Source organism: Lissotriton helveticus, chromosome 6 (assembly GCF_964261635.1).
Source record: "Lissotriton helveticus chromosome 6, aLisHel1.1, whole genome shotgun sequence".
NCBI classification, from domain to species: domain Eukaryota; kingdom Metazoa; phylum Chordata; class Amphibia; order Caudata; family Salamandridae; genus Lissotriton; species Lissotriton helveticus.
Genome location: NC_136067.1, coordinates 1497356890 through 1497384150, shown reverse-complemented (window position 1 = coordinate 1497384150; position 27261 = coordinate 1497356890). Strand labels below are relative to the sequence as shown.

Here is a 27261-nt window from a genome sequence, read left to right as displayed (position 1 = left end):
AACCAGACCTTTAATATTTCCTTGTTTTCAGACTGAAAATTATCCCTTCTTAGATTTTACTGTCGGTCCCTCGTTATTGGGAATCCTCAAATAGAGGCTTTTGAATGAATGAATGACTGAATACAATCTTATACCGCGCAACTTAGCCCAAGGGCATCAAGGCGCCAAAGCAGGTCATCCAACACGTACTCAGACAAAGTCAGCTTTACATATACGCTTCAGAGAAAAGCCAAGTCTTTAAGGCCCTACGGAACAAAGCGAGTGAGGGTTGCCTTAAAAGCTCAAGGGGGAGAGAATTCCACAATCTGGGTGCTGCAGAGGAAAATGCTCTACCTCCCCATTTCGCTTTTACAAACCTGGGGACCTCAAGAAAGTGTTTATAGGAGGAGCGAAGGGATCTACTAAGGGAATAGCGATGAACAAGTGACTTGATCCCTTCTGGGCCAGTACCGTGGAAAGCTCCATGAGACAGACAAAGAGTTTTAAAAGTGATCCTGGAGTGTATAGGGAGCCAATGAAGATTCTCCCGGACTGCAGAAGCTGAGGCCAATCTAGGGAGGTTCAAAACCATCTTTGCCGCAGCATTCTGGACCATTTGGAGACGATGCATAAGACTCTTGTTAACGCCCAAATAAAGGGTGTTACAATAGTACAGTCTAGAGGAGACTAATGCTACCGTAGCCTATTTCCGAGCATCTGGGGCGATCTTTCTGAGAACCCTAATGATGCAGTGTCCATTAGCACTGCTAAGTTCTTAGCATACTGGCAAGGGGGGGGACATTCCCCGAGTGAGGGAGGCCACCAATCCCTTGACCAGATTTGTTGATTACCCCCAAAGATCAGAACCTCCGTTTTCTCCCCGTTCAATTTCAGGAAATTCTGCACCATCCACTGAGAGACAGCCTCCATACAATTCCTAAAATTCTGGGCAGAGTCCTTCACGGAATGAGTAAGGTAGACCATTATTTGGGTGTCGTCAGCATAGGACAGCACCTCCAGCCCAAATGATCTAACCACCCTGGCAAGTGGGGCCACATAGATGTTAAACAATATGGGGCTCAATGAAGAGCCCTGAGGGACCCCACAATGCACAGGTTTAGGGGCAGACAGAAACTGGCCCAGTTTCACTGTCTGTTCCCTTTCGTTAAGAAAGGAAGCAAGAAGGCTCAAGGCAGGCTCATGGCAGAGCCTCCGACCCCTATCTCTCTGAGGCGAGACACCAATATAGATGGAGACAGAGTGTCGAAGGCTGCCGTAAGGTCTAACAGGACCAAGAGAGTGGTGTGGCCCTTGTCGACCTGCGAGTGAATGTTGTTAACAACAGCAGTAAGAGCAGTTTTAGTGCTGTGATGTTTACTAAAGCCGTGCTGAGAGACATCGAAGAGGGCAGAGTCCCTAAGATAAGAGCTAAGATGGAAATTAAGATGGGACTCCAACATCTTTGCGGTGGCAGGAAGAAGAGAAATGGGACGGAAATTTTTCAAAACTCCAGGGTCCAAAGCAGGTTTCTTCAGAAGAGGTTTTACAACCGTATCTTCCTTGAGGAGGGAAAAATTCCCTCCTAGATGGCACGGTTCACAACATTCATGAGGGGTGGAATAATCACTTTCCGGCAGGCTTTCAAAACTTTAAGCGGACAAGAATCCAAGGGAGAGCCCGATTTAGTATTGTTCAGAAGCTGGATCATCACCTCTGGTGTTATAAAATATCTGGTGTCCTAAAATATATTCAACAGCATTCTATGCAAAATGGAGTCGATCCCTCCGCGAAAATTCAACAGGTCCCTGAAGTACGGGGAACCTCTCTCCGCTCCTGCCACCCGGAAACAGGTAAACAGAGTTTTAAGCCCTGAGGAAGTCGGTTGGGTCAATCCCTATAGCGACGAAATGTGTTGGGAGTGGAAGATCCATTGAAAATAAAAGAAAGAAATGAAAGCCAAACCTATAATTTTTCTATTTTGACACATTTCTATACTGTGATTTATAATAATATGCGTGTGCGTCAACAATTGTCAACTGGAAACATCATTGATCGAAAATTGTTTCTTCTGAATAGCTTCAGATAGTATCTGCTCTTTGATCCGGTTGTCAGCATACTTAACCAGAATTGTTTGTGACAGTTTTGAATTGGGAAATGGGTGCCAGGTCTCCTACTAATTCAGGTCGAACATTCTTCTTGATAAAAGTTTAGACCCATTGAAGAATGTAGGTCCCTTCGCTCTTCTCTGGGACCCCCACTATACGCAGGTTTGAGCATCGCAAGTGATTCTCAAGCTCCTCAAGTTTACTTTCGAGTGAAGTTTTTTCCTGTTTAACTAACTTCACCTGTTGCTGCATGGTGTTCATTTGGTCTTCAAGCTGTGCTATCCTAGATTCCGCCTCTTGTATGCTTGCTGAAAAACTGCCCACTGCCTCCTCGATCTTTGAGAGGCGCTGATGAAGAGATGCTATCTCATTTGCTTGAGTTATCTTGAGCTTTCTTATTTCATCTAAAATAAGATTTAGCATAGTTTTAATATCACATTGCAGGGGAGTTCCTTCTTCTTGGAGTTGTTCAAACTGCCTGCATTCGGACCCCCCAGTTTCTTTCTGTGTCCGTGCTTGCTGCCCTATTACAGCTGGTCCTTCTCTTCTTAACAACTGGAGCTGTGGTTGTGACTTCAGTAGTGATGCAGACTGTGGTGGCGACTGTGGTGATGACTGTGGTGGTGACTGTGACTGTGGCTGAGAGTCCACAGAGACACTACTCTCCTTTTGAGGAGACCTATGTCTACCCTTATCCTCCAAGGGAACTGAGTGCCCCAGGGAGGGATGATCAATTTGCGAGGCACTAGATTGTATCACGACCTGGGGCCCTTGCAATGTCGATGATGCAGCCAGAGACGCTTTGCCTTTGGAGAATAACGGATACTCCTTAGCATTTTGATAGTTTTGGTTGACCATATTCTCCTTTGTAAGTTCTCGTAGAGGAGAGTTTTATTTTCCCTTTCCGCCCTTCTGAGCCCATATCATTAGATAAAGATTTTCTGGTGTTTTATCTTGTGAGCCCGGCTCTTCCTCTGCATAGTTGGACCCCTCATTTCAAGCTCATTTCTACATTCTAGCGCCTCCTCTTCTGAGCTCAGAGAGCTAGAGATTATAGTGGACCTGGACCGTGCTTTTTGGCTGTGTTCTGCTCTTGCCTCAGCTGATTCTGCTTTCATTTGGGCTGATCGCGTTTTTGCTATGAGACTTGCGGCTGAATTTACCTTGGCCATTAAGATTGACAGTTTTAGATGCCTTCCCATTGTTTTAAGTCAAACACTCCTTAGAGAATGGGGGAGGGCAAGGACCAACACCAGCGAAACCAACTTCCCTCTATCACAGCCAATCCTCAGACGTATTCACTCCTCTGGTATCACCCCCTTTTAAAAATAATTATATGTTCGAGGCATGTGGGCTGCTGAATTCATATGTTGTGCATTGATCGGCGCCTAGTGTTGGGTTTCGGATGATTGCACATTGTTGTCCTGGAAGAGTCTTCGAAGTATCACGAGATAGGTGGCTCCTCCCCCGGACTACAGTGCGCATGGGCATCTTCTCCATCCTCAGATAGTTTTTTTCCGCCATTGGGTTCGGATGTACTTTTCTTTACTCAAGTTCGGAAACTTTTCTAAAGGCCAAAAGGCCTTCGGGTCGTCGGTATTGTTCTTTCGATCGGTTCCGAGTTCTTGTTCCAGTTCTTTTCGAGCAGGACGTCGAAGAGAGCCGCGTGGCCTTTTCGACACCAGAGGCCCGATCGTCGATGGAACGGAGCCCGTTCAAACGATGCCTCCTTTGTAACTCTAAGTACCCGCACATCGATGTACACCCGGTGTGCAACAAGTGCTTATCACCAGAGCACAATGAGGACAACTGTCTAGCTTGTGCTCGATTCAGGTCAAAGAAGACGCTTAGGCTCCGACGTGCAGCGAGGCAAACGATGACGAAGCCAGCGCCCGACCCAGTGAATATCTTCGATGAAGAAGATGATGAGGTTGAGAGTGAGGATCCAGAACAGCAGTTGGATCCCGGTTCGGAGCATGACTCCAACTATTATGAAGATGACGAAGAAAACGTAGATAATGAAAACATCATCGAGGTAAGGGACGACGTATCCCCCATCGGAGCCGTCGATGACGACTCAAGCGATGAACCAGGCCCAACAGTGGGTACGGGGCCCGGAACGGACACTGAAAGACTTCCAAGGGCTCAGGTCGAGGCATCGCCAGAAAGCCTTAGCCAAGATCATGACGAACATTCTATAGCCCCGCGTCTCGGCCCGGCTAAGAATATATCACAAGAGCCATCGGTCGAACTACTGAAAGTGAAACCGAAAGCCATCGAGTCAAAAACGAAACCAAAACTGCTGAAGACAGTCTTCGGATCGAAGAATTCGAACACATCGGATTCGACGAAGAAAAAGAGTGTCGACGACCCTGCGAGGTCAAAAATAAAGGGTGTCGAGCCAAAGATCGGTGCGCTGAAGTCCATCACTAAAGTCAAGCATGTCGAACCGACGAGGTCGACGTCGACGGACAGCGACACAAACAAGGGACTCGAGTCTCGGAAGGTTCTCGATCCGAAGCACCGAGTCGACAGGCCACAGCTCGTCAAAGCCCTCGAGCCGAAACCCAAAGGCGCCTCGAAGGAGCACGTCAAATGGAGGCAAAAGAGCGTGCCTCCAACGCAACAAGCACCGAAGTCGACGCCGGGCCAAAAGCATATTGACGAAAGGGCGAAGTCGGTCGGACCTCTATCGACGCCGACCCCGAAGAAGGTCAGTCTGTCTAAAGACACAATGCCACCGATAAAATTCGGTCTGCCCCCGACTGCACGCCCTAAGGCGCTCGATCCGAAAACCGGGGTCGAAACACCCAAGAAGGTGTCAATGGGAAAAAGGAGTCTTCCTCTAGAAGAGGACGTTGTGTACCAAGAGCCCTCCTATGATGATCAGTCGAAGCTACATATCGACTCCGAATCTGGCTGACTTACTATTTATCAAAGGAAGATCAGGTCGGAAAATCCTCTGGAATCATATAAAATTCCACTCAAAAGGAAAAGCGATTCTTCTACATCGCCTGTCCTTTTTGAGCCTGTGAGGTACCATGGCCAGGACATTTCTGCATACTCACCCACACACACTAATGAGGATATGGGGTATGACTATAATGAACAATATAGTTACCCTGCGGACATGGATCAGGATGACCAGACTCAAGCCTGGACAGACACTATTGACCCGGGTGAGTCACAGACTATTCCTGATACTCCTTCTTATCCTGTCAAACCTTCGCCAACAGAAGATACGGCTGCGTTTAACGCATTAATAGAAAGGGCAGCACAGAATCATGATGTGGAAATGCATGCTGACCCAATTGAAGAGGACTTCTTGTTTGACACTTTCTCCACTTCAGAGAAATCGGTTAAAACATTGCCAATGTTGAAAGGTGTTCTTAAACACGCAGGAGACATTTTCAAAGAAACCACAAGAGCAAGGGTTGTTAACCCCAGAATTGAAAGAAAATACAGACCGGCGCCTGTGGACCCTACATACATTAAGGGACCGCTGCCATTGGACTCTTTGGTGGTATCAAATGCTCGTAAGCGTGCCAACTCACAAACTACTGGTGATGCTCCTCCTCCAGACAAGGAGTCTAAAATATTAGAAGCTTCTGGGAAAAGGGTAGCTGCTCAAGCAGCTAATATCTGGAGAATTTCCAATACACAGGCCCTATTAGCCAGATAAGATAGGGCGCATTATGACACACTAGAGCAACTGCTAGAACACTTGCCTGATGCATACAAGGAGGGAGCGGAAACACTGATACAAGAAGGGAAACTGATATCCAACGCATCCATTAAATGTGCGCTAGATGCAGCAGACACCGCAGCCAGGGCCATCAACACAAGTGTCATGCTCAGGAGACATGCTTGGTTGCGCATCTCTGGGTTCAAACCTGAGATTCAAACCACATTATTAAATCAGCCTGTCAACCCTGATTTTTTATTTGGTCCTGATGTGGACACAATCTTAGAGAAAATTAAAAAAGACACAGAAACAGCCAAATCTATGGGTACCTTGCAGTCACAACAATTCAGGGGCGGCTCCTTTCGTCGCTCCGGTAACAGAGGAGCTACAAGAGGCCAGCCATCCCAGCAGACTCCATACAATAAAGGGAGCACGCAAACCACCTATAATAAAAACAATAGAGGTGGATACCGTGGCAACAGCAGCAAGGGCAGAGGACAAGGGAATAACAACACCAGATCCTCCGCCAATACTAAACAGTGACGCCTTGTCACTGCCCCCAGACCATGTAACACCGGTCGGGGGCAGATTACAACAGTTCCTGCCAGTCTGGGAGAGCATTACCACAGACAGGTGGGTGAGACAACTTATTCAGTACGGCTATTGTCTAGAGCTAACCTCCACTCCACCCAACATACCCCCAAGACACCGTCCTATGTCCGCAGAGCACATAGACTTATTGCAGCAAGAAGTCATCAGCATGCTGCAAAAAGGGGCCATAGAACTCGTCCCTATACGGCAACAAGGTACAGGGGTGTACTCGCTGTACTTCTTAATCCCCAAAAAGGACGGGTCTCTCAGGCCAATACTGGACCTCAGGCCCCTAAACCAATACATCTTGTCAGAACACTTTCACATGCTCACTTTACAGCAGGTTCTACCATTACTCAGTCAGGGAGACTTCCTCGCAACACTAGACCTAAAGGACGCGTATTTCCACATACCAATACATCCAGCACACAGGAAGTATCTCCGGTTTACCATACAAAATCAGCACTACCAGTTCAAAGTACTGCCTTTCGGGGTGACAACAGCCCCCAGGGTGTTTACCAAGTGCCTAGGAACAGTAGCTGCGCACCTACGGAGGAACCATATTCACGTCTACCCCTATCTGGACGACTGGCTTATCCAAGCAAAGTCAGCCCAGCAATGTGCCAGCCACATGTCCCGCACTATTCACCTCCTGCACAGCCTCGGATTCTCATTAAACTACCCAAAGTCTCATCTTCAACCCGCCCACGTACAACAGTACCTGGGAGCGACAATAGACACTCTGGCAGCAAAGGCGCAGCCAAACTCAGCAAGAATCAACAGCATTCAATTACTGATTCAGAAATTCAGACCCCAACACTCGCTCACAGCAAGGGTGTTTATGCAGTTGATAGGCATGATGGCCTCCTGCATCTTCATAGTCCCTCACGCGAGACTACACATGCGTCCGCTTCAGGAGTGCTTAGCACGGCAGTGGAACCAGGCTCAGGGACAATTAAAAGACCTAGTGTTGGTGACTGGTCGCGCATACAACTCTCTGCGTTGGTGGAACCCACAAAACCTTTGCAGGGGACGACCGTTCCAAGAGCCTGTACCACAAATTGTGCTGACGACGGACGCATCTCTCCTGGGATAGGGAGCACATGTCCTCCATTACACAGTGCAGGGACTATGGACGACACAGCAAAAGAGGATGCACATCAACCTGCTGGAACTGATGGCAATCTTTATGGCAATGAAGGCGTTCAAAGCACATTTGTGCAACAAAGTCGTGTTGATCCGCACGGATAACATGACTGCCATGTACTACATACAGAAGCAGGAAGGGACACACTCTCCACAATTGTCACATCTAGCGCAAAGCATGTGGAAGTGGGCCATCCAAAGGAACATATTCCTCATGGCGGAACACCTCCCGGGCAGGGACAACCAGATGGCAAATCTGCTCAGCAGACACAGCCACCAGATGCGCGAGTGGGAGATACATCCCTCAGTGCTACAACCGTACTTCCAGCAGTGGGGTCACCCAGAGATAGACCTATTCGCCACAAGGGAAAACGCAAAATGCCAAAGCTTCGCCGCCAGGTTTCCACACCCGCAGTCTCAGGGCAATGCGATATGGATGAACTGGTCAGGCAAGTTTGCGTACGCTTTTCCCCCTGCCCCGCTCATACCACTAGTGGCACGCAAACTGCGACAACACTCAATGACACTCATCCTAGTTGCTCCAACGTGGGCACGGCAACCATGGTACACCACGTTCCTGGAACTTTTCGTGGTGCCTCATCAAAGGCTGCGATTAACACCCAGTCTTTTAACGCAGAGCCATGGCGACATTCAGCACCCAGATCCGCAGCTGTTGAAACTTGCGATCTGGCTCCTGAAGTCATAGAGTTTGGTTACCTGAACTTGCCTCCTGACTGTATGAATATTATCAAAGAGGCAAGAAGACCTACAACCAGAGCATGCTATGCGGCGAAGTGGAAACGATTTGTCATCTATTGTAGCAATAATTACATAAATCCGCTAGATGCATCTACTCAAAACATCATATGTTACCTGTTGCATTTACAAAGATGCAATATAGCTTACAGTTCCATACGTATACATTTAGCTGCGGTGGCAGCTTATCTTCAGAACAGGCAGCACCTCTCACTCTTCAGAGTACCTGCTATTAAAGCTTTCATGGAGGGACTGAAACGAGTGATTCCTCCAAGACACCCACCTTTGCCTGTCTGGAACCTCAACGTGGTCCTAACCAGACTGATGGGACCACCTTTTGAACCTCTACACTCGTGTGAGATACAATTCCTAACGTGGAAAGTGGCTTTTCTAGTGGCAATTACATCACTTAGAAGAGTTAGTGAGCTGCAAGCCCTAAATATTCAGGAGCCTTTCATACAAATTCACGCAAATAGGGTAGTGCTACGAACAAACCCTAAATTTATGCCATAGGTGGTATCCCAGTTTCACATCAATCAAGCTATAGAACTGCCAGTGTTCTTCCCAAATCCAGATTCAGTGGCAGAAAGAGCTCTACATACCCTAGACGTTAAAAGAGCTCTCCTGTACTATATAGACAGGACAAAACCTTTCAGAAAAACTAAGCAACTGTTTGTTGCCTTTTCACCACAGCACAAAGGCAACCCCATTTCCAAATCAGGTATAGCCAGATGGATTGTTAAGTGCATACAAATTTGTTATCAGAAAGCTAAACGCACATTAACAGTTCCCCCGAGAGCGCATTCCACACGCAAGTTAGGGGCATCCATGGCTTTCCTGGGAAACATTCCTCTAGAACACATATGTAGAGCAGCCACACGGACTACCATACATACATTTACCAAACACTACTGCGTAGATGTACACTCCAAACAGCAAGCAGCTGTAGGACAGGCTGTACTCAAGACTATTTTTCAGACTGCTGCAGCTGGCTCGGGCAACCACCGCTAAGGGGGAGACTGCTATACATTCTATGCACAAGATATGAATTCAGCAGCCCACATGCCTCGAACGGAATATGCTACTTACCAGTATGCATCTGTTCTTGGCATGTAGGGCTGCTGACATTCATATCGCCCTCCCTCCTCCCCGGTGCCTGTCGCAGCTGTAGCACTCAGAATTAATCTCTAGCTTGGACATCACTTACTGTATCATACTCCGTCCCTGCCACAATGGCGAAAAACAATCTGAGGATGGAGAGGATGCCCATGCGCACTGTAGTCCGGGGGAGGAGCCACCTATCTCGTGATACTTCGAAGACTCTCCCAGGACAACAATGTGCAATCATCCGGACCCAACACTAGGCGGCGATCTATGCACAAGATATGAATGTCAGCAGCCCTACATGCCAAGAACAGATGCATACTGGTAAGTAGCTTATTCCTTCCTCTTTTATTCTCCTTTTTCCCCTCCTCCACTCCTACTCCTTTTCGGTTGGCGAAGTAAAAAAAAGCATATCCTCCAGCTACAATTAAGGAGCGAATACAGGGGCGGGGGGGTCCACAATCATTACAAGCATCCAGGAGGAGGTAGCGGTTTCCATTCCTTGCTTCTTTGCCTCCCCTGATCTTGCTTTCTACTCCTCACAGTGCAAGCCTTCAGACAAAATGTTGGCCATTCATCCGTCACCCAACACCGCAAACATTGCTTGTCTACAATGCCTCCAGGCATAAGGATCGGCCTCTAAACGCAGCAAAATCCTCTATAAGGCAATCTTTGACCGAGCCTTGACAAGTGCAACATCTACGAGGCACACTGATGACACTCATAAACTCTCCACTTTGCTGCTGAAGCCGTGAACCCGGAAGCAAAAATGGCCTGAAGACATGGGCAGGAGCATGACGGTCACAAGCAGCAACACGCTACAGGCATGCTGTAACGGCCGCCTGCTGACCACCTTTAAACTGCTCGGAGTGTGATAGCTTGATGGAGGGTGGGCTCTCAGCTAAGGTTGAATGCATCGATTGATGTTTATCGTTCTGGGGGGCAGCTGCACCACCACATGAATGTGTCCTGGGCACATTGGCTCATCTGCAGCTCCCCCAGATGTACGATTGAACTATTGGCCGCTCCATTACTTGACGCTCTACCTTGATGTAGTAAAAAACCACAGGAGTATAACCCATAGACCGGGTTGAGATCTTGGTGAGTATGAGAACTCTAGCAACAATGTCTCAACCGGATTTAATAGAAATTAATATATATGAATCTACAAGACAGTACAGGAAGAAAACAATAAAGGGGGAGACTCCAAGTGATTAAGTGATATAGAATACATACAAAATAATTGGTTCAACACAATGATTATTTTAGGTAATTAATCTCGGTTTAGAGCAATTTTGTGAACCAAAGTTGAGTGTGCACCATAAATTGCACTGGTACAATGGTCGACGACGTTTCGATCCTAGTAAATCAGGATCATCTTCAGGACCGGGTAGCCAAATTTGTAGGTGCTGTAGCACAGAAGGAGAGGTGGACTGGGGGGTTAAAGAGTAGATCAAGAGTAAATTTGGGTCCTTGTGTGTGAGGCAGCATAGAGAAATGTCTGATTGTGGCCAAGGAACCTGAGCGCGCAGTCCACTGGCAACTCAACGAAGGAATTGTAGGCGAGGTGCAGGGTCGGATACCCGATCTACTGCAACGTCAGCAGGTGTTAAATCCTTGATGTATGTGGAGGCGAGGTAGATTAAATCCATTAGGAGATGGGCCAACGAGTATCTCCAGGCCGCCACAGTCGTGTGCGGTGTCATCCGGTGTCTCCAAACACTGGATGACACCGCACAGTCCACCTCTAAAATAACCATTGTGTTGAACCAATTATTTTGTATATATTATATATCATGTTATCACTTCGTGCCTATCGCTGTGTTCCTCACTTGTCACTTTGCGCCGTCACCTTTTTGTCACGAGCACAACTTGCACCAAGTTCCTTAGGGCTGCCTCTGCTTTTATGCCAACAGTGCTGATGTAACTGTCATGTATAATTTGTAATTCAAATATATGATGCCATGAGCATATTCAAAAAACTAATTGGAGTCTCCCCACTTTTTTGTTTCTTTCCTGTAATGTCTTCTCCCTTCATGTAGATCACTGTTCCTGAGCATTTTGCTTGCCTAATGTTCCCTATAATATTGTGTATCTTCTGACTAAATGCAAATAAATAAAATATTTAGAAAGAAAGGTAGAAACTGAAATTGTCTAGTTTGGTAGTAGGTGTGCACAGACACATTTTCTGATTAGTTAGATTTTAAGACTAGGAGTTTGATGTTTGTTGTTCTGTTAAATGCCCTTTGCTGCAGTATACATTTTCTTTTTTTATTTTAATGATTGGGTTCATTGTAACATTGCAAAATATGACAAACTGGATCATGTGTCTTGTGTATGGTAAGCAGTAAACAATTACTAGCCTGGAATATCCATGGATCATATTTAGAGATTCCTGTTATGAGAACATGTAATACTACAGGATATTTGAATACACTTTACTACAGTACATTTTTACTCTTTTTGCAGAGACTTTAAGATTGACGGTGCTGCTGGTGGGAAAAAACACATGAAAGGAGGAGGTGCACATGTAACGATGGGTGAAGGGTATGTATATCATGTTTTATGCTAAACAGCCTATTCACAAGGAAATACATTTACAAAATTGATAACAGACATTTCATAATAATCTCCTCTGGCTGTCTTGTTACTGTGTTATTATTGTTCTGTTTCTTACAATATCACAAGTAACTCAAGCAATAACTTCAACTTTCACAAATACCAACCCAAGTTCTACTCAGTAACAACAACTGTGTGTGGTGTGGCTTGACTGCCTAAGATGGTGGGCACAATTTGGTGAGACTCCGTATGCATGCATCATCCTGTTGATTCCTACCCCATCGGCACACAGTTTGCTCGGTTCTTGGGTACACGTGTGAGGATGGTGTGATGAACCGCTGCGGCGGCTGCGCATGCCTCTCCATGTACACAGACTTGGTGCGTGTCCTGTGGCTGGGCTGGGAAGGGAGGATGGGTCTGGATGTATGACGGGCCCCTGTGACCAGAGTGGCCATATTGGCATCCAGGCAGGAGTAGGCTGGGAGTGAATCCAAGGGTCCTGCCTACCGTTCACAGAATAACTCAGTTTGGGGGCAGGGTAACAGCTGTCATCCTGCATTTTGACATTGGCTGATGCCTTACCTGAGTGGAAGATCCCCCTGGGCAGGGGGTGGAGGTACCGGATCACACATTAGCAGGTTAAAAGGCGCCGGGCTAAGACAAAACCTTATTTAACAAACCTTGCTCAATGTTTAGTATCTTTTTGGAGACTGCGGTGTTCTTTCTTAGTTTAACTCTGGCCCAGGTATCAGAATAAAGCAATTGAATACCATGGAGTAAAGTTTCGGTGATATCCCAGGCTTCAAGCTTAAATCAGAGCAGCTCGCTATTGAAGTGGTTGAAAGCCTTGCTGTAATCCAGAAAGCAGCAATAAACTAACCTCTTATTCCTTATCTGCTTTGTCACCTCTATCCTGATAGCCACAAGATTATCAATGGTGCCCACTCTGGGCCTGAACCCGGTTTGATTCTGAGAAAACAGATTATTTGAGCTTGCCCAAGCATCCAAGTCGTCCAAAAGAAGGGAGGCAAAATATTTGGCCTCTACATCCAGGAGGGCTATGAGACATTAGCTATCAGGTTTCGCCACTAGGCCCTTTTTTTCTAAATGGGATGCAGGATCGATCCATGCCAAGATGAAGGGATGGATTCGGTGATAAAGTAGATGTTGAACAGGTTTCCATGAGCATTGACCAAGGGTCCTGCTGGTACTCTGAGGCAGGGATGCCACTGGGGCCCGGCGCAGCCTCAGCTCTGCTTTTCTGGATCAGGTTTGCTATTCTTTTGGCTGTAAAAGATGAAGCATCTTGAGAGGTTTATGCATCTGGTACCTGAGGCCTTCAATGGAATAGATTGGTCTTTCTTTTTCTTTTTTTTAATTGAGCAGAAACATAGAGATAACAAGGAATTAATGTTATGTTATGTTATGTTATGTTTGGTTAAGCGCAAACAGCTGCCTCTGCAAAGAGGCGTCCCGGCGCTAAGAAACCATGTAAACCTGCTAAGAATGGAGGGGAACTGGGAACAGGGGCCTAACATAATGGGAACAAGTGGGTTTTAATTGCCTTCCTGAAGGCGGACAGACTGTTAATGGAACGAATCATGGGTGGCAGGGAATTCCAAAGTTTAGCCCCTAGAACTCTAAAGGAACGACCTCCAACCCGACAGAGTTTCGTTCGGGGGACAGTCACAAGATGTTGGCCTAGGGAGCGCAAAACGCGCTGAGGGGTATAGGGTTCTAGGAGAGGGCGTAGAAGTTCAGGGCAATCAGCTTTAAGAATTTTAAAAGCAATGGTGAGGGTCTTAAATTTAATTCTGGATTCAATGGGGAGCCAGTGTAGTCTTTGGATGGTAGCTCTGGCGGAGCACCTACGGGGGAGGCCCACCACAGCCCGTGCTGCTGAGTTTTGTACCCGTTGCAGGCGAGCTATCTCCGCTTTATTAGCGCCCAGGAGTAAAACACTAGCATAATCCAACCTGGATAAAATAGTGGATTGGATTATCAGTTGGCGTGTTTTTGAGTCAAAAAATCCAAGTATTGGATTGAGGCTCCTCAGCAGGCCCACACAGGTAGCTGCCACTTTCTTTGTGTGGGCCTGAAAGCTGAGCGATGAGTCGAGCCACACACCCAAATTTTTCACCAGGGTTTTTGGGGACGGAATAGGGCCCAACACAGAAGGCCACCAATGGTCACTCCAGAGACTGGAGTTCCTTCCGAGGAGCAGCACCTCCGTCTTTCCTGCGTTCAGCTGGAGACAGTTGTCCGTCATCCACTGGGCAACTGCCGCCAGGCCAACCCTAAATCTTGTAGCCGAGTTCGAGGGGCCCTCAGTAAGAGTGATGACTAGCTGTGTGTCGTCAGCGTACGACACCAGCGTGAGGTCCCAATTCTTGGCTACTGCAGCAAGAGGCTGAACATAAAGATTAAAAAGGGATGGGCTGAGTGCAGAGCCCTGGGGAACTCCCTGTCCGATGGAGTGGGACCGAGAGATAAACGGAGGAGCTGAGACCCGAAAGGATCTGTCCTCCAAGAAAGAACGGAACCAGTCAAGGGCGAGATCACAAATCCCTATAGCCTCAAGGCGTCTTATTTACAACAAGGGGTGGTGATGGACAGAGTCTCTGAATTAAGCAGAGTACTCTCACCCAGTCAAGAGATCAGGGCTAGATCCAACACCGTTTTTTAGCTCATTGCACCATCCCAGTTTCAGAACCTGGCTGTATGCAAATTAGTCTGTCCCTGGCCCAGTGCATCATGGGGACAGGGCAGACCAGACTACAAAAGCCAATTCTTACACTGGGAAGGAAACAAGCTTCCGGGGACCGGTTTCTGGCATTTCAGCCGTCTTCGGCCCGGCTTGCTTGAATCCTGATGGTGCAATGAGCAAGGGACTCACATCTGAGTATACCCTTCCACGCTTAGGGTGGACAAAATTATTTACAACAAGGGGTGGTGATGGACAGAGTCTCTGAATTAAGCAGAGTACTCTCACCCAGTCAAGAGATCAGGGCTAGATCCAACACCGTTTTTTAGCTCATTGCACCATCCCAGTTTCAGAACCTGGCTGTATGCAAATTAGTCTGTCCCTGGCCCAGTGCATCATGGGGACAGGGCAGACCAGACTACAAAAGCCAATTCTTACACTGGGAAGGAAACAAGCTTCCGGGGACCGGTTTCTGGCATTTCAGCCGTCTTCGGCCCGGCTTGCTTGAATCCTGATGGTGCAATGAGCAAGGGACTCACATCTGAGTATACCCTTCCACGCTTAGGGTGGACAAAATTATTTACAACAAGGGGTGGTGATGGACAGAGTCTCTGAATTAAGCAGAGTACTCTCACCCAGTCAAGAGATCAGGGCTAGATCCAACACCGTTTAATTATTTTGGCCACCAAAGTGTGGAAGGGTATGCTCAGACATGAGTCCCTTGCTCACTGCACCATCAGGATTCAAGCAAGCCGGGCCGAAGACGGCTGTAATGTCAGAAACCGGTCCCCGGAAGCTTGTTTCCTTTCCAGTAAAGAATTGGCTTGGTAGTTTGGTCTGCCCTGTTCCCATTATGCACTGGGCCAGGGACAGACTAATTTGCATGTAGCCAGGTTCTGAACTGGGATGGTGCAGTGAGCTAAAAAATGGTGATGGATCAATCCCTGATCTGTTGACTGGGTAGGAGTGTTCTGATTAACTCAGATACTCTGTCCATCACCACCCCCTTTTTGTAATTATTTTGGCCACCAAAGTGTGGAAGGGTATGCTCAGACATGAGTCCCTTGCTCACTGCACCATCAGGATTCAAGCAAGCCGGGCCGAAGACGGCTGTAATGTCAGAAACCGGTCCCCGGAAGCTTGTTTCCTTTCCAGTAAAGAATTGGCTTGGTAGTTTGGTCTGCCCTGTTCCCATTATGCACTGGGCCAGGGACAGACTAATTTGCATGTAGCCAGGTTCTGAACTGGGATGGTGCAGTGAGCTAAAAAACAGTGATGGATCAATCCCTGATCTGTTGACTGGGTAGGAGTGTTCTGATTAACTCAGATACTCTGTCCATCACCACCCCCTTTTTGAAATTATTTTGGCCACCAAAGTGTGGAAGGGTATGCTCAGACATGAGTCCCTTGCTCACTGCACCATCAGGATTCAAGCAAGCCGGGCCGAAGACGGCTGTAATGTCAGAAACCGGTCCCCGGAAGCTTGTTTCCTTTCCAGTAAAGAATTGGCTTGGTAGTTTGGTCTGCCCTGTTCCCATTATGCACTGGGCCAGGGACAGACTAATTTGCATGTAGCCAGGTTCTGAACTGGGATGGTGCAGTGAGCTAAAAAACGGTGATGGATCAATCCCTGATCTGTTGACTGGGTAGGAGTGTTCTGATTAACTCAGATACTCTGTCCATCACCACCCCCTTTTTGAAATTCTCAAGGCGTCTTAGCAGGATGTTATGGGACACCGTGTCAAAGGCTGCGCTGAGGTCAAGCAGAATCAGCGCAGCACTCTGACCGGCATCTAGTATCTTACGAAGGTGTTCGGTAGTAGATAGAAGGGCAGACTCGGTGCTATGACCAGGTCTGAACCCATTCTGGGAAGGGTCCAAGATGTTGTTCATGGCCATGTGGTGGGGCAAGACATTGTTAGCGTGGGCTTCAGCTAGCTTGGATACCCAGGGGAGCAGCGAGATGGGTCTGAAATTTTCCAATTTTGTGGGATCCAGAGTGGGCTTTTTAATAATGCGGGTAACCCATGCCTGTTTCCAGCAGTTTGGGACAACAGCCGAAGAAAAGGAGAGATTGAGTAGCGTAGCTAGGGAAGGAAGAAAAAAATCTAAGGACTCAAGAAATTGAGCCGGTCTCATGGGATCGATAGGAGAGCCGGACTTAACCTTTTTGCAGAGTTTGGCTAGGTCATCATAGGAAATCGCCGGTACGTTCGACATCTTAGTGCCGATGATAAAAGGGTTAGACGGGTTAATGGGATCGGATGTAGCCTGTGGAAAGGCACTATAGATTTTCCTCACCTTATCTATAAGAAAGGCGGCGAGATCTTCACACTGTTGAGTGGAGGTAATACAAGAGGCTGTATTACCACAGTTTTGAAGTTTTTGTACTAATTTGAAGATGGTTTTTGTAGGATTAGAGCTTAAGCTAATTTCTTTGGCGTAGAAAGACGCGCGTGCAGCGCGTATAGCTTTGTGGTAAAGTTTCAATTTGGACATATAAAGCGCTTTATCCCTGTCCTTGTACTCCTTCCTCCAATTACGCTCCGCTACTTTACACTCTTTCCGTATAGTTTTTAGATTATCATTATACCATGGGTTACTAGGGGAGCCGCGTCCTTTAGTCCATTTGGCTGGTATGAGGGTGTCAAGTCTCTTAGTAATCCAATTCTGGAATGCCGCGTAGGACAAGTTAATGTCCTCGTTGTCATTATAACGAAATTCTCCCAAGGTGGTGAGAAGGTCAGCGGTATGCAATATATGCCATGGTCTTTTAAGACGAGAGGTAGACATTTCTTTCTTGGGCAGTTCTTTTACCATTATAATGAATCTAATAAGAAAGTGGTCAGTCCACCCCATGGGTTTGGGTGGGTCAGTCCTGACCTCCAAGATGTTAGTGAAGACAGGGTCTAGTAAGTGACCAGCGGAGTGTGTGGGAGTGTGGATAAGTGGAATCAATTTGACAAATTACATCACTGTGTTAAATATTGATTTAAACACAATAGTTTTTTTCAAGAACTTCTTTTCCTTAAAGTGCGACATGCTAGATCAATTTGACAAATGTACATAATTGTATTAGATACTAACTTTAACATAAAATCTTTTTTTCCCAAAGAACCTCTTTTCCTTAAAGTGCAACATGCTGAATCATCTTCTATTTTTTGGTGTTAAACTTCAATCTTCAAGTAAGGCTTAATACAAAAAATGCCATCATCCACCAACTACTATAAAGTGCAAGGCTTTCGAATCAAATAGAACCCATAAAGTACATTGCAAGCTGCCCCATTTATTTCCGTACAGGAGTTTATCTTCTGTGGCAGCAACTGTCTTAACATAGACTTCTTTGAATATGCCTTTCCTTAAAGTGCAACGTGCCAATTTATCATCTATATATGGTGTTGAGCCTTAATCTTCAATACAAGCTTACTAAAGTGCAACCAATTCAAATGTAATAAAGAGCAGTGCTTTCAAACCCTGATGATAATCCGTTTCAAACCAATTAAGTGAATTTTTTATACTGATAGAAATTTAGGATTACCTTATAGCCCCACTATACTTGATGATTTCCTACTGCTCCATATTTCCATACAATAGTAAATCTTTTAATGACACCGACTCTCTTAGCATAAGCTTCTTCAAATTTCCGTTTTCGCATCATTTTATTAAACCACTCCAAATAGGTGGGTACCTTGGAGACCTCAAATTCTGAAGTATCAGAGAGCGCGCAAAAAGGGAAGCAATTACTATAAATGTCTTCTTCCCTCTCGACGTTGCTAAATTTTGTCTCTGACTAATGGTACCAAAGAGTGCTATAGTTGCCTCAGAGTCCAGTCTTTTTGGTAATCCACGGCTTAGAGCAGCAAAGATTCTTTCCCAAAACTGCCCTAGCTTTGGACATGTAAAACAAGTGTGGAGCCAGCCTCCCTCGCCTGCCAACTGGAAGCTAAAGCATCTATCCTCTATTTCTGGTTGCATCTTATGAAGTCATTTGGGGATATAGTACGCCATCCAGCTTGACAAAAAAAACATTCTATTTAAATTTGCCGCTCTTAAAGCCTTGCTGCCAAGTTGTGAAATGGCTTGCCAGTCCCAATTTGAGAATATAAATTGCGTCCCCTCTGTCACTTTTTCTAGGAATTTATTAACCACCATTGACTCCCCTTGGGACCGTAGAAGGCTATACCAATTTCTCACTCCCCTTTACTTTGCTCTGAATAGAGCAGCCATAATCAGAGGTGGGCCAGAACTAGATGGAAGACAGTACTTATTTAATAGAAGTGAAATCTGAATATATCCAAAGAAAAAAAACGTATTCCGGTCACCACACCTGCCTTGCACCTCTTGCCAGGTGAGACATCTGCCACCAACTATAAAATGACCCAACTCTTAAAAGCCTTTAGCGCACCAGAACCTTAGATGACTGCTCTGGATTTGGAGGCCCAAACTTTTACATTCTGTAAGTTTTAAGTAGTCATACCCTGTGGAACAAGCCTGCTTAGAAGAAAAAATTCTGAAGTCTAGTATTATACTCCTGCAAAGTCTTGCACCTTCTTTTTGTGGAGTTTAGCTGTTTTTAAGAAGACCGGAATTTGATATCCGGCTTCCTGCACCATTTTATCAAAAAATAAATTACCAGCAGATCCCTTACAGTCGATTAAGCGAAGTATTATATCTAGAAAGGCTACTTCGTAAAATGTACAGACTTGGGAAAGTGCAAGCCCACCCTGATGAACTTCAAGTTGGAGTACTGACAGTTTTACCCTCGGTGCCTTCTTACTCCAGACAAACTGTCGGAAAATCATATCCAGCTCTTTAAAATACATCAAATTGATTTTAATGGGGACATTTGTAAAAAGAAAAATAAGTAGAGGTAAGATGGACATTTTTATAAGGGCAACATGACCAATCAGTGTAAGTGGTAATAATGACCATTCCTCTAGCAGATTTTTGATTTGTTTCGACATGACTTCATAATTCAATTTGTACATTTCAGCATACTGGTTGGTGACATATATCCCCAAATATCGAATCAGATTAGAAGTAAGGGCTTGGTGTTTAAGATTATCGGGGAGAAAATCAATCAATCTGTTAATTGTTAAAATTTTGGTCTTATTATGTTTGATTTTATTCCCTCCAATTCATTCAAATAGTGGAAATTCTGCTAGTGTTGTTTCAATAGTGTTTCTTTCCGGACTGAGATAGAGGATAATGTCATCAGCAAATGACTTTAAATTGGACATTCCTAATATTGGTGTTTTTATCCCCACATTGGTTTGAATCTTGGTGACCAGTGGTTCAATAAAAAAAATAAAGACCACGGGGGACAGAGGGCAACATTGACTGGTCCCCCGATTTACATTTCTGTCCCAACCAGGTTGGAGTTAATAAAAACCTGTGCCTGTGCCCCTTGATAAATATATCATAACATATTGATAACCTGGGAGGGAATCCCAAACCTGCTAAAACCATAAAAAAGAGCATCCCAATTCACCAAATCAAATGTTTTTTCTGCGACAACCATCATAATAAGTGCTGGAGTATGATTGGTTTTAAAAAAATCGAGTACTAGGACTGAAAACCCTATATTTGTGGACATTAATCTCCCTGCAACAAACCCTGGCTGGTCCTTGTGGATCATTTTTTTCATTTTTTTTGCAACTAGAGTAAAACGATTCGTCCAGACTTTCATTAGAATTTTATAATCAGAATTGAGTAAACTGATCAGTCTATACAAATGAATGTCTGTGGGGTTTTTACCATTCTTTACAAAACTGACAATAATAGATTCTTTAAAACCTGAGGGAACCAAACCACCCGCTTTAACATAATTAAAAAGCTCAAACAGAAATGGTGTGAATTCCTCGGCAAACACTTTATAAAATTCTTTTGGCAGCCAATCGTTTCCACAAGCTTTTCCTTCTGACATTGTGATAAGTGCTAGCTAAATTTCGGCTGCTGAAATATCTATTTGAATCTCCTCGGCCTGGATATTTGATAAATGGGGGAGGTTCATGTCATCAAAATATTGTTGAATTGCCTCTTGTCCCACCATATATTTAGTAGCATATAGCTCGTCATAGTGCACCAGAAAACTTTGGACTACATCACCCAGCTGCCCCGGGGGTGGACGCGGCGGGTGTGACGACGGACACGCGCCAGGAGGCGCTTCATTAGCAGGGAACGCCTCTCGCACCCGCGAGTCGCGCGCGGGAGAAGCCCGGGACAAGGGCGGGACAGTCTTAGACAGTCCTAGACTGGCCGGGACTGGACTGGGCCACCCCCCCTGTTAGGTGGCAATCAAGTAAGAAAATTAGCTTATTATTTATTATTTGCCACGGATATTACTCAAGTGGGGTCTGTCACTACTATTGTCTGTCTAATTTGACTCTAGTTCTTGGCTATTTCCCTTTTTTGAATACTCCTGTGACTTAAGTTGCCTCAATAGTGCCTTGAGTAGGGGTCTGTGTGTATCACCTGTTCTTGCTTGGGGAAACTAACGGCGTAATCTCCTCATGCCTAAAAATATGCCTAAAAAACCGCCTCCAGCGAACACCAAGCCTATAGAAAATTATATGGTCCAAGTAGTGAGTAAGATCAATGATAAAAGGAGACAGTCATTGGGCTTAAGTCAGTCTCCGGATTTACATCCATTAAGCCCGACTCAAAACAGCCATCAGTTAAGCACCACAGCTCCGGATGTTTCTACTGACCTGATAGATCTTATGGTCGACTTCAATCCAAACATGGATCAGCAGAATACTCTTACACTAGACAATGAAGTAGATTTAGTTTCTCCTGATTTAGAAGCCGTTTCTGATGCTGAGCATGTGACCCTGGATCATAAACCTGATGATCCTTCATCTCCTGAACTGGAAGCCCGACCTGCTAGAAGACATAGAAGAGTGCAGGAAAAACGGTCGGGCTTACGATCGGGAAATAGGAAGAAAAAATCCTCACCCACAGGGAAATACAAAGCAAAACCCACTGAAGAAGGAGAAAATAATACCCTTGAAAAAAGTGATCAGGATAACAGCTATAATGAGGATGACTTGTTGCAGAAAATAGCTGATATCATTGATTCAAAAATTAAAACCATTATTAAGCCGCTTGTTGCTAAGATCGACAAATTAAATGCGGAATTAAAAAGAATGGGTGCTCTTCAGTCAAAGACAGTGGATGGGGTTGACAATTTATCTGCACTGGTGTCACAAATGGGAAAGCCAGCCGAGTCTAAGGATGGGAGTTCGGCAGAGAAAGAGAATGGGCCAATACTCCTTGAACATCTAGTTGAAAATGGGTCTAACTCTACTAATCAGCCTGTGACCAAAGATGGCATACCACAGCCAATATCCATTCCAACAGCAACACGTCAGGATCTAGATCCTCTTCAATTCATCGAAGAAGCGTCGCCAGTGGTATTGGTGCTGGCCAATGTGCCCCCACCAATGGATACTCATCTGGAATCATCAGCATCTTTGTCTAGCAAGGCACTGCACTGGCTTACAACTAATATGCAAATGGCTCCAGGAGGCAAGCACCAGCTTGCATGTGAAATTAAGTCTGTGAAAAGGGTTGCTTGGATTGGGAACCGGCCTAAAAGGTTTAAAGGAGACTGTGTTATAGTGACCTTTTGCCATGCTGCTGTATTACCCAATGTTTTAAATTATATCCTTCCTCCTCAGAGAAGAGCCGGGTCTGTTGTCCCCCTTACTTTAAAATTCTTTTATGGGGAGCAACAGAATGTGACATTCCCAAGAACTCCTGGGCCGTTATGGGAAACTGTTAGAAACAACAGAGGACCAAGGGCTGCTCCTAATGAATGGGGTGTGGCCCTAGGGAATAGATATGAAGCCTTATCAGACCTAAATGCCTGTGATTGACTGGGCAGAAGTAATTCTTATATTGATCACTCTACCCCTAATGGAGGATGTGTAAGGGGGGAAGTGGATGCTCAGACAAACTTTGTAACAACTAATCTATTGGTAAACTCAAGTAGTGCACAGGGGGTCTTAGGTGTTATACGTAATGAGCATCAATGTATTGGTCCTGTTGATTATATCGATGAAACTGATCTAAATGTAATTTTATCCCCAAATATGGTTGTAAATGTGGATAATTTAGGTGTAAACTATTTTAGACAGGAACAAAGGGCTAACCTACCTAATAGCAGTGAACCATCCATTGACAGGGCGTTTGAACAATATATCCTATCGTCCTGGAATATTGCAGGTCTGAAAAGCAAGATACCTTCACAGGATTGGCAAACTTTCCTGGATTCTAAGGATATAATCCTTTTCCAGGAAACTTGGCAATCAGATCCAGATCCTATTGAAGGATATTTACACTTTTATGTCCCGGCTACACCAAGCCTAAGGGGAAGACCTAAAGGTGGTCTAGTAACATGGGTAAAACAAAATAGTGACTATTCAGTGGTCCAACTTGTCACCAATAGCCCTGATATACTGTTGATTAAGCTACAGCGGCCACTTAGCTTGGATCTTTATATTTTTAACATATATTCAAGGGGCTTACCAGGTGGTAAACCCACGGAGGCGGTTGATCTGCTAGATTCCCTCCTAAAACAATATTGCTTAAAAGCAAATGTTATTGTTGGAGGTGATTTTAATTGTTGTTTCGAACCCCTAGATAACCACGATGTTGATCTTACGATAGAAGAGGATTATACCTGGGATATCCCCCAACTCTCCTTACCACCAATTAAAAAATGGTCTGAGGCTGCACTGCAGTTAAAAATCCTGTGCGTAGAGTCCGGTTTGCGGGCCACCAACGGAAGAGTGATCTCAGACAAACATGGTGCCACTACCTTTTCCAATGGAAATTCACAGAGTCGCATTGACTATATCTTAATTAACAAAGAGAACTGGGCCAGTGTTGTTGATATGTGGATAGAGCCTAGAGTGGAAAGCGACCATGATCCATTAATTCTGACATTTAAAATGTATGGAGTACTGAGAAAAGACGATTTGAGGGAAAATGTTAAAATAAATCTCTCAAATGACACCAGACGCATCAGATGGGCAACTTGTGCAGCCACTGAGGAAAGTATAACAGCCATGAGGGAATTAACGATACAGGCCATTAAAGAAGTAAGGAGTATAAGCCTTATGGATACCCAGTTATCTGAAATTAGTAGGATCCATGATGAATTTTTTAAAAGGTTAAAAATGTTCTTTGTTAAAACAGTTACTAAGAAGCAACGTAGGCCAGTAAGAAAGGAAGACCAGTGGTACGACAAATCCTGTAGGGATTCTTATAAGGCATTGTCTGTTGCAGTTAAGTCAAAGGATATAAATAAAATAAGGGAAGCACGTGTTATGTACAAAAAGGTCCAGACAAGTGCAAAAAGGGACTGGGAGGAAGACTATTGGAGGGATCTCCTTAAAGCAAGCGAGGAAAGATCTATGACGCCTTTTTGGAACATTGTCAAATGGGGAAGGGGGGCCATAAGAGGAGAACCCATGAACCATGTGTCACCAGAAGCTTGGGTATCCCATTATGCGACCCAGTTCGCTGCTGAGGAAACAGATGAAGAGGACTGTGTGGCCCCAGTAAATACTCTGGAGAGCCACTTATCTTTTAGCAAAGCTGATGTCCTAAAAATTTTAAATAATATCCCTAAAGCCAGAGCTCCGGGCTTAGACTCTGTTCCAGCAGACCTTTTTATGCACGATAAAGATCTATGGGCCACGTATATTCACTTGCTAGTAAATGGTATCGCGAAGGGCTCGCCTATTCCTGAGACCTGGAAGGGAGCCGAGATTATCCCCATCTATAAAAAGGGGGCATGCTCGGATCCAGGCAATTATAGGCCTATCAGCCTCATCGCATGTATACAGAAAGTTTTGGCTAGACTTCTACTTCAGCGAATCCACGGGTGGATAGATGATCAGGACATACTGTCACCCTTGCAGGCAGGCTTTCGTAGCCATACAAGTACCATAGACCAAGTGTTTAGATTTGTTTTAATCTACTGGCGTGTAGTCATACTTGGGGGGGGAATGCTTTTTGCCGCTTTCGTCGATTTAAAATCGGCTTTTGACTTAGTCCCCCGCCACAAGTTGTGGAATATTCTTCAAACGCAGGGCATCCCAAAGGAAATTTTGTCCCTATTAATAAGAATGCATGAAAATAATTTTGCACAAGTGAGATGGAATCAACAGGGTAGTGTCACTGACAAATTTCCTATTGCGAAGGGAGTACGCCAAGGTTGCGTGCTCGCCCCAACGCTTTTTTCGCTATACATTAACAGGGTGATCAGTTACTTCGAACGGCAACCAACAGATGCCCCTAAGTTGGCAGGAAAACTGATACCTCTGTTGATGTTCGCGGATGACACGCTGTTGATATCCAAGACACAACAGGGACTCCAGAGGGCTATTGGAGTGTTTGAATTATTCTGTGCAGAACATGGTCTTGTAATTAATACAAGCAAAACAAAATTTATGGTTCTGCACAAACGGCGACATATCAGAGGGAAAGCCATTATGGACGGGGTACAGCTTGAACAGACCCAGGTATTCAAGTACCTTGGAATTAACTTGTCCTATAATTTGGATTGGAAACAACACACTAATGAGCTAGCGACAAGACATGCTCAATTAACTGGAGCTCTTACTAAGGAACTTTTCACATCACATACTAAACCTATCAGACCAGTCTTGAAAATTTATAATGCTAAGGTAGGAGCGGCTGTTCTGTATGGAGCTGAACTCTGGGGGCCCAGTAATCATACAAAGCTGATGGTAGCACAGAATAGATTCCTCCGTAACATTACTGGTCTACCACAGTCAACACCTTTGATACCCTTAAAATATGATCTGGGTTTCCATAGCTTTGAGGATATGGCTAGATATAGACCTGTAGCCTACTGGAGAAGGCTTTGGGTAACCCCAGAACTTTCTCAGTACGCTCAAGGATTCCTAAAGGTCCGAACAATGGATAAAGGGTGTAAAATTGTTTGGCTGAGAGATGTGAGAAGTATATATAGGGCGATGGGTTTATCCCAATTGTGGGACGATCCTGTCAACAATGTTTTTCCACCGAAAAAGGTACTTCGAGACCTATACTGGAGAATGATTGAGACTAAGTGCTTTAGAAATCGTATTGAACGATCTTTTACTAACGATTTTCTAGAACTTAAGCATGCACCAGCACTTGAACCTTACTGGGACTGGATAACTGTACCAGGGGACCGGAAAAGGTACCATCAGTTGAGGGTAGGGCCTTTACCTTTAAATGCCCTAACTGGGAAATGGAATAAGAGCCAAAACCCAAGGTGCCCTTTCTGCACCGATCACAATGAAAATATTGGACATGTGCTATTTGTCTGCCCTGAATATAGTGTTCCCAGACGGTCATGGCTAAAACCGATCTGTGCCCAGCTAAGCTTAAGAACTGCAAATGAGGCTGTTCGGGTTTTAAGAACTGATACATCACAGCCTGTCGTCATAGCCATGTCGAAGTTTTTGCATTGGATATGGATTATTCGGTCACGTAAAATGAGTCTGGAGTAATCATGAATTTCGGTCGTCTGTTGATATTTAACTCTGCATAGCATACCATTAAGTGATTAACTATGTATATTGCACTAGTAACTGATAATCTGTAAATCTTTTGATATGATGAATTTGCTTTATATTGGTTTCTTTTTAGAAATGTTTTTTAAAAATAGGATTAATTTTAGAATATGTAAAAATGTAAATAGGATGAGCTAGGGTGTTATTTATTCTACTTTTACTGTATATTGAATATTTTTAACTTATATCTTGTGTATGGAGAAATAATTCATTCGTGGTTCCGGCCCCTTTGTGGGATAGTGGGTGGGGTATCAAAAACAACCATTTCTTTTTTATAACTGTAATATGTCTTTCATGATTGAAATATATCGAATAAAGACTATTTTGAATTGAATTGATAGTAGCATATATCTCGTCATAGTGCTCCAGAAAACTTTGGGCAATCCTATCCTTGTCAATCACCAAGTCCCTTGTACCAGGTTCCAGCAATTCAGTAATGAATGCTGCTTTCTGTTTTACTTTAATCGACCAGGCTAAAAATGGGTCTATCATTTGACTCTCTTCGTAAACTCGCTGCTGAAATGTCCGAGAGCTATTTATTTCTTCTATAGTAAAAAATTCTCAACTCCTGTTTTGCTTTGTTAAGCTGCCTCTCAGCTATATCTCTTCCCCTTGGGGAGGCATTCTTCTGCAGAAAAGCAGTATCGACTGCCAGCTGCAGTTTGGCTATGCGAGTAATTTGAAATTTTTGACGATGCAGCCATGAAGGCCACCATTTGCCCACGGACTGAGGCCTTAAAGGCCCCACAAAATGAAAAATGTTCCGCTGTTCCCTTATTATCCTTGAAAAATTCTTATATCTATTTTCTTGTGCTAGTTACCCATTGTTGGTTTGAGAGAAGGAGTTGATCCATCTGCCACCCGCACCTGATCCTCCTTTATCTATTTCTATTTCTATTGTAACCAAGGAGTGGTCTGAAAATGAATTGGCCCCTATGTCCGAACCAGAATATTTAAAAGAAGGAGAATTTTTAAAAAAATCAATACAAGATGCCGACTGAAATTGTCGGGAGTAGCAGGTATATTGTAAATCTT

General features: G+C 44.8%; 1 protein-coding gene across 1 annotated transcript in view; it reads left to right on the top strand.

Annotated features, from left to right (window-relative positions):
* The window catches only part of LOC144762755 (uncharacterized), an 842179-nt gene that overhangs the window by 642970 nt on the left and 171948 nt on the right, over positions 1 to 27261 (top strand). The window contains exon 29 of the mRNA XM_078648006.1: positions 11836 to 11913. Coding sequence (XP_078504132.1) covers positions 11836 to 11913 — 78 coding nt within the window. The remainder of the gene's footprint in view (positions 1 to 11835; positions 11914 to 27261) is intronic.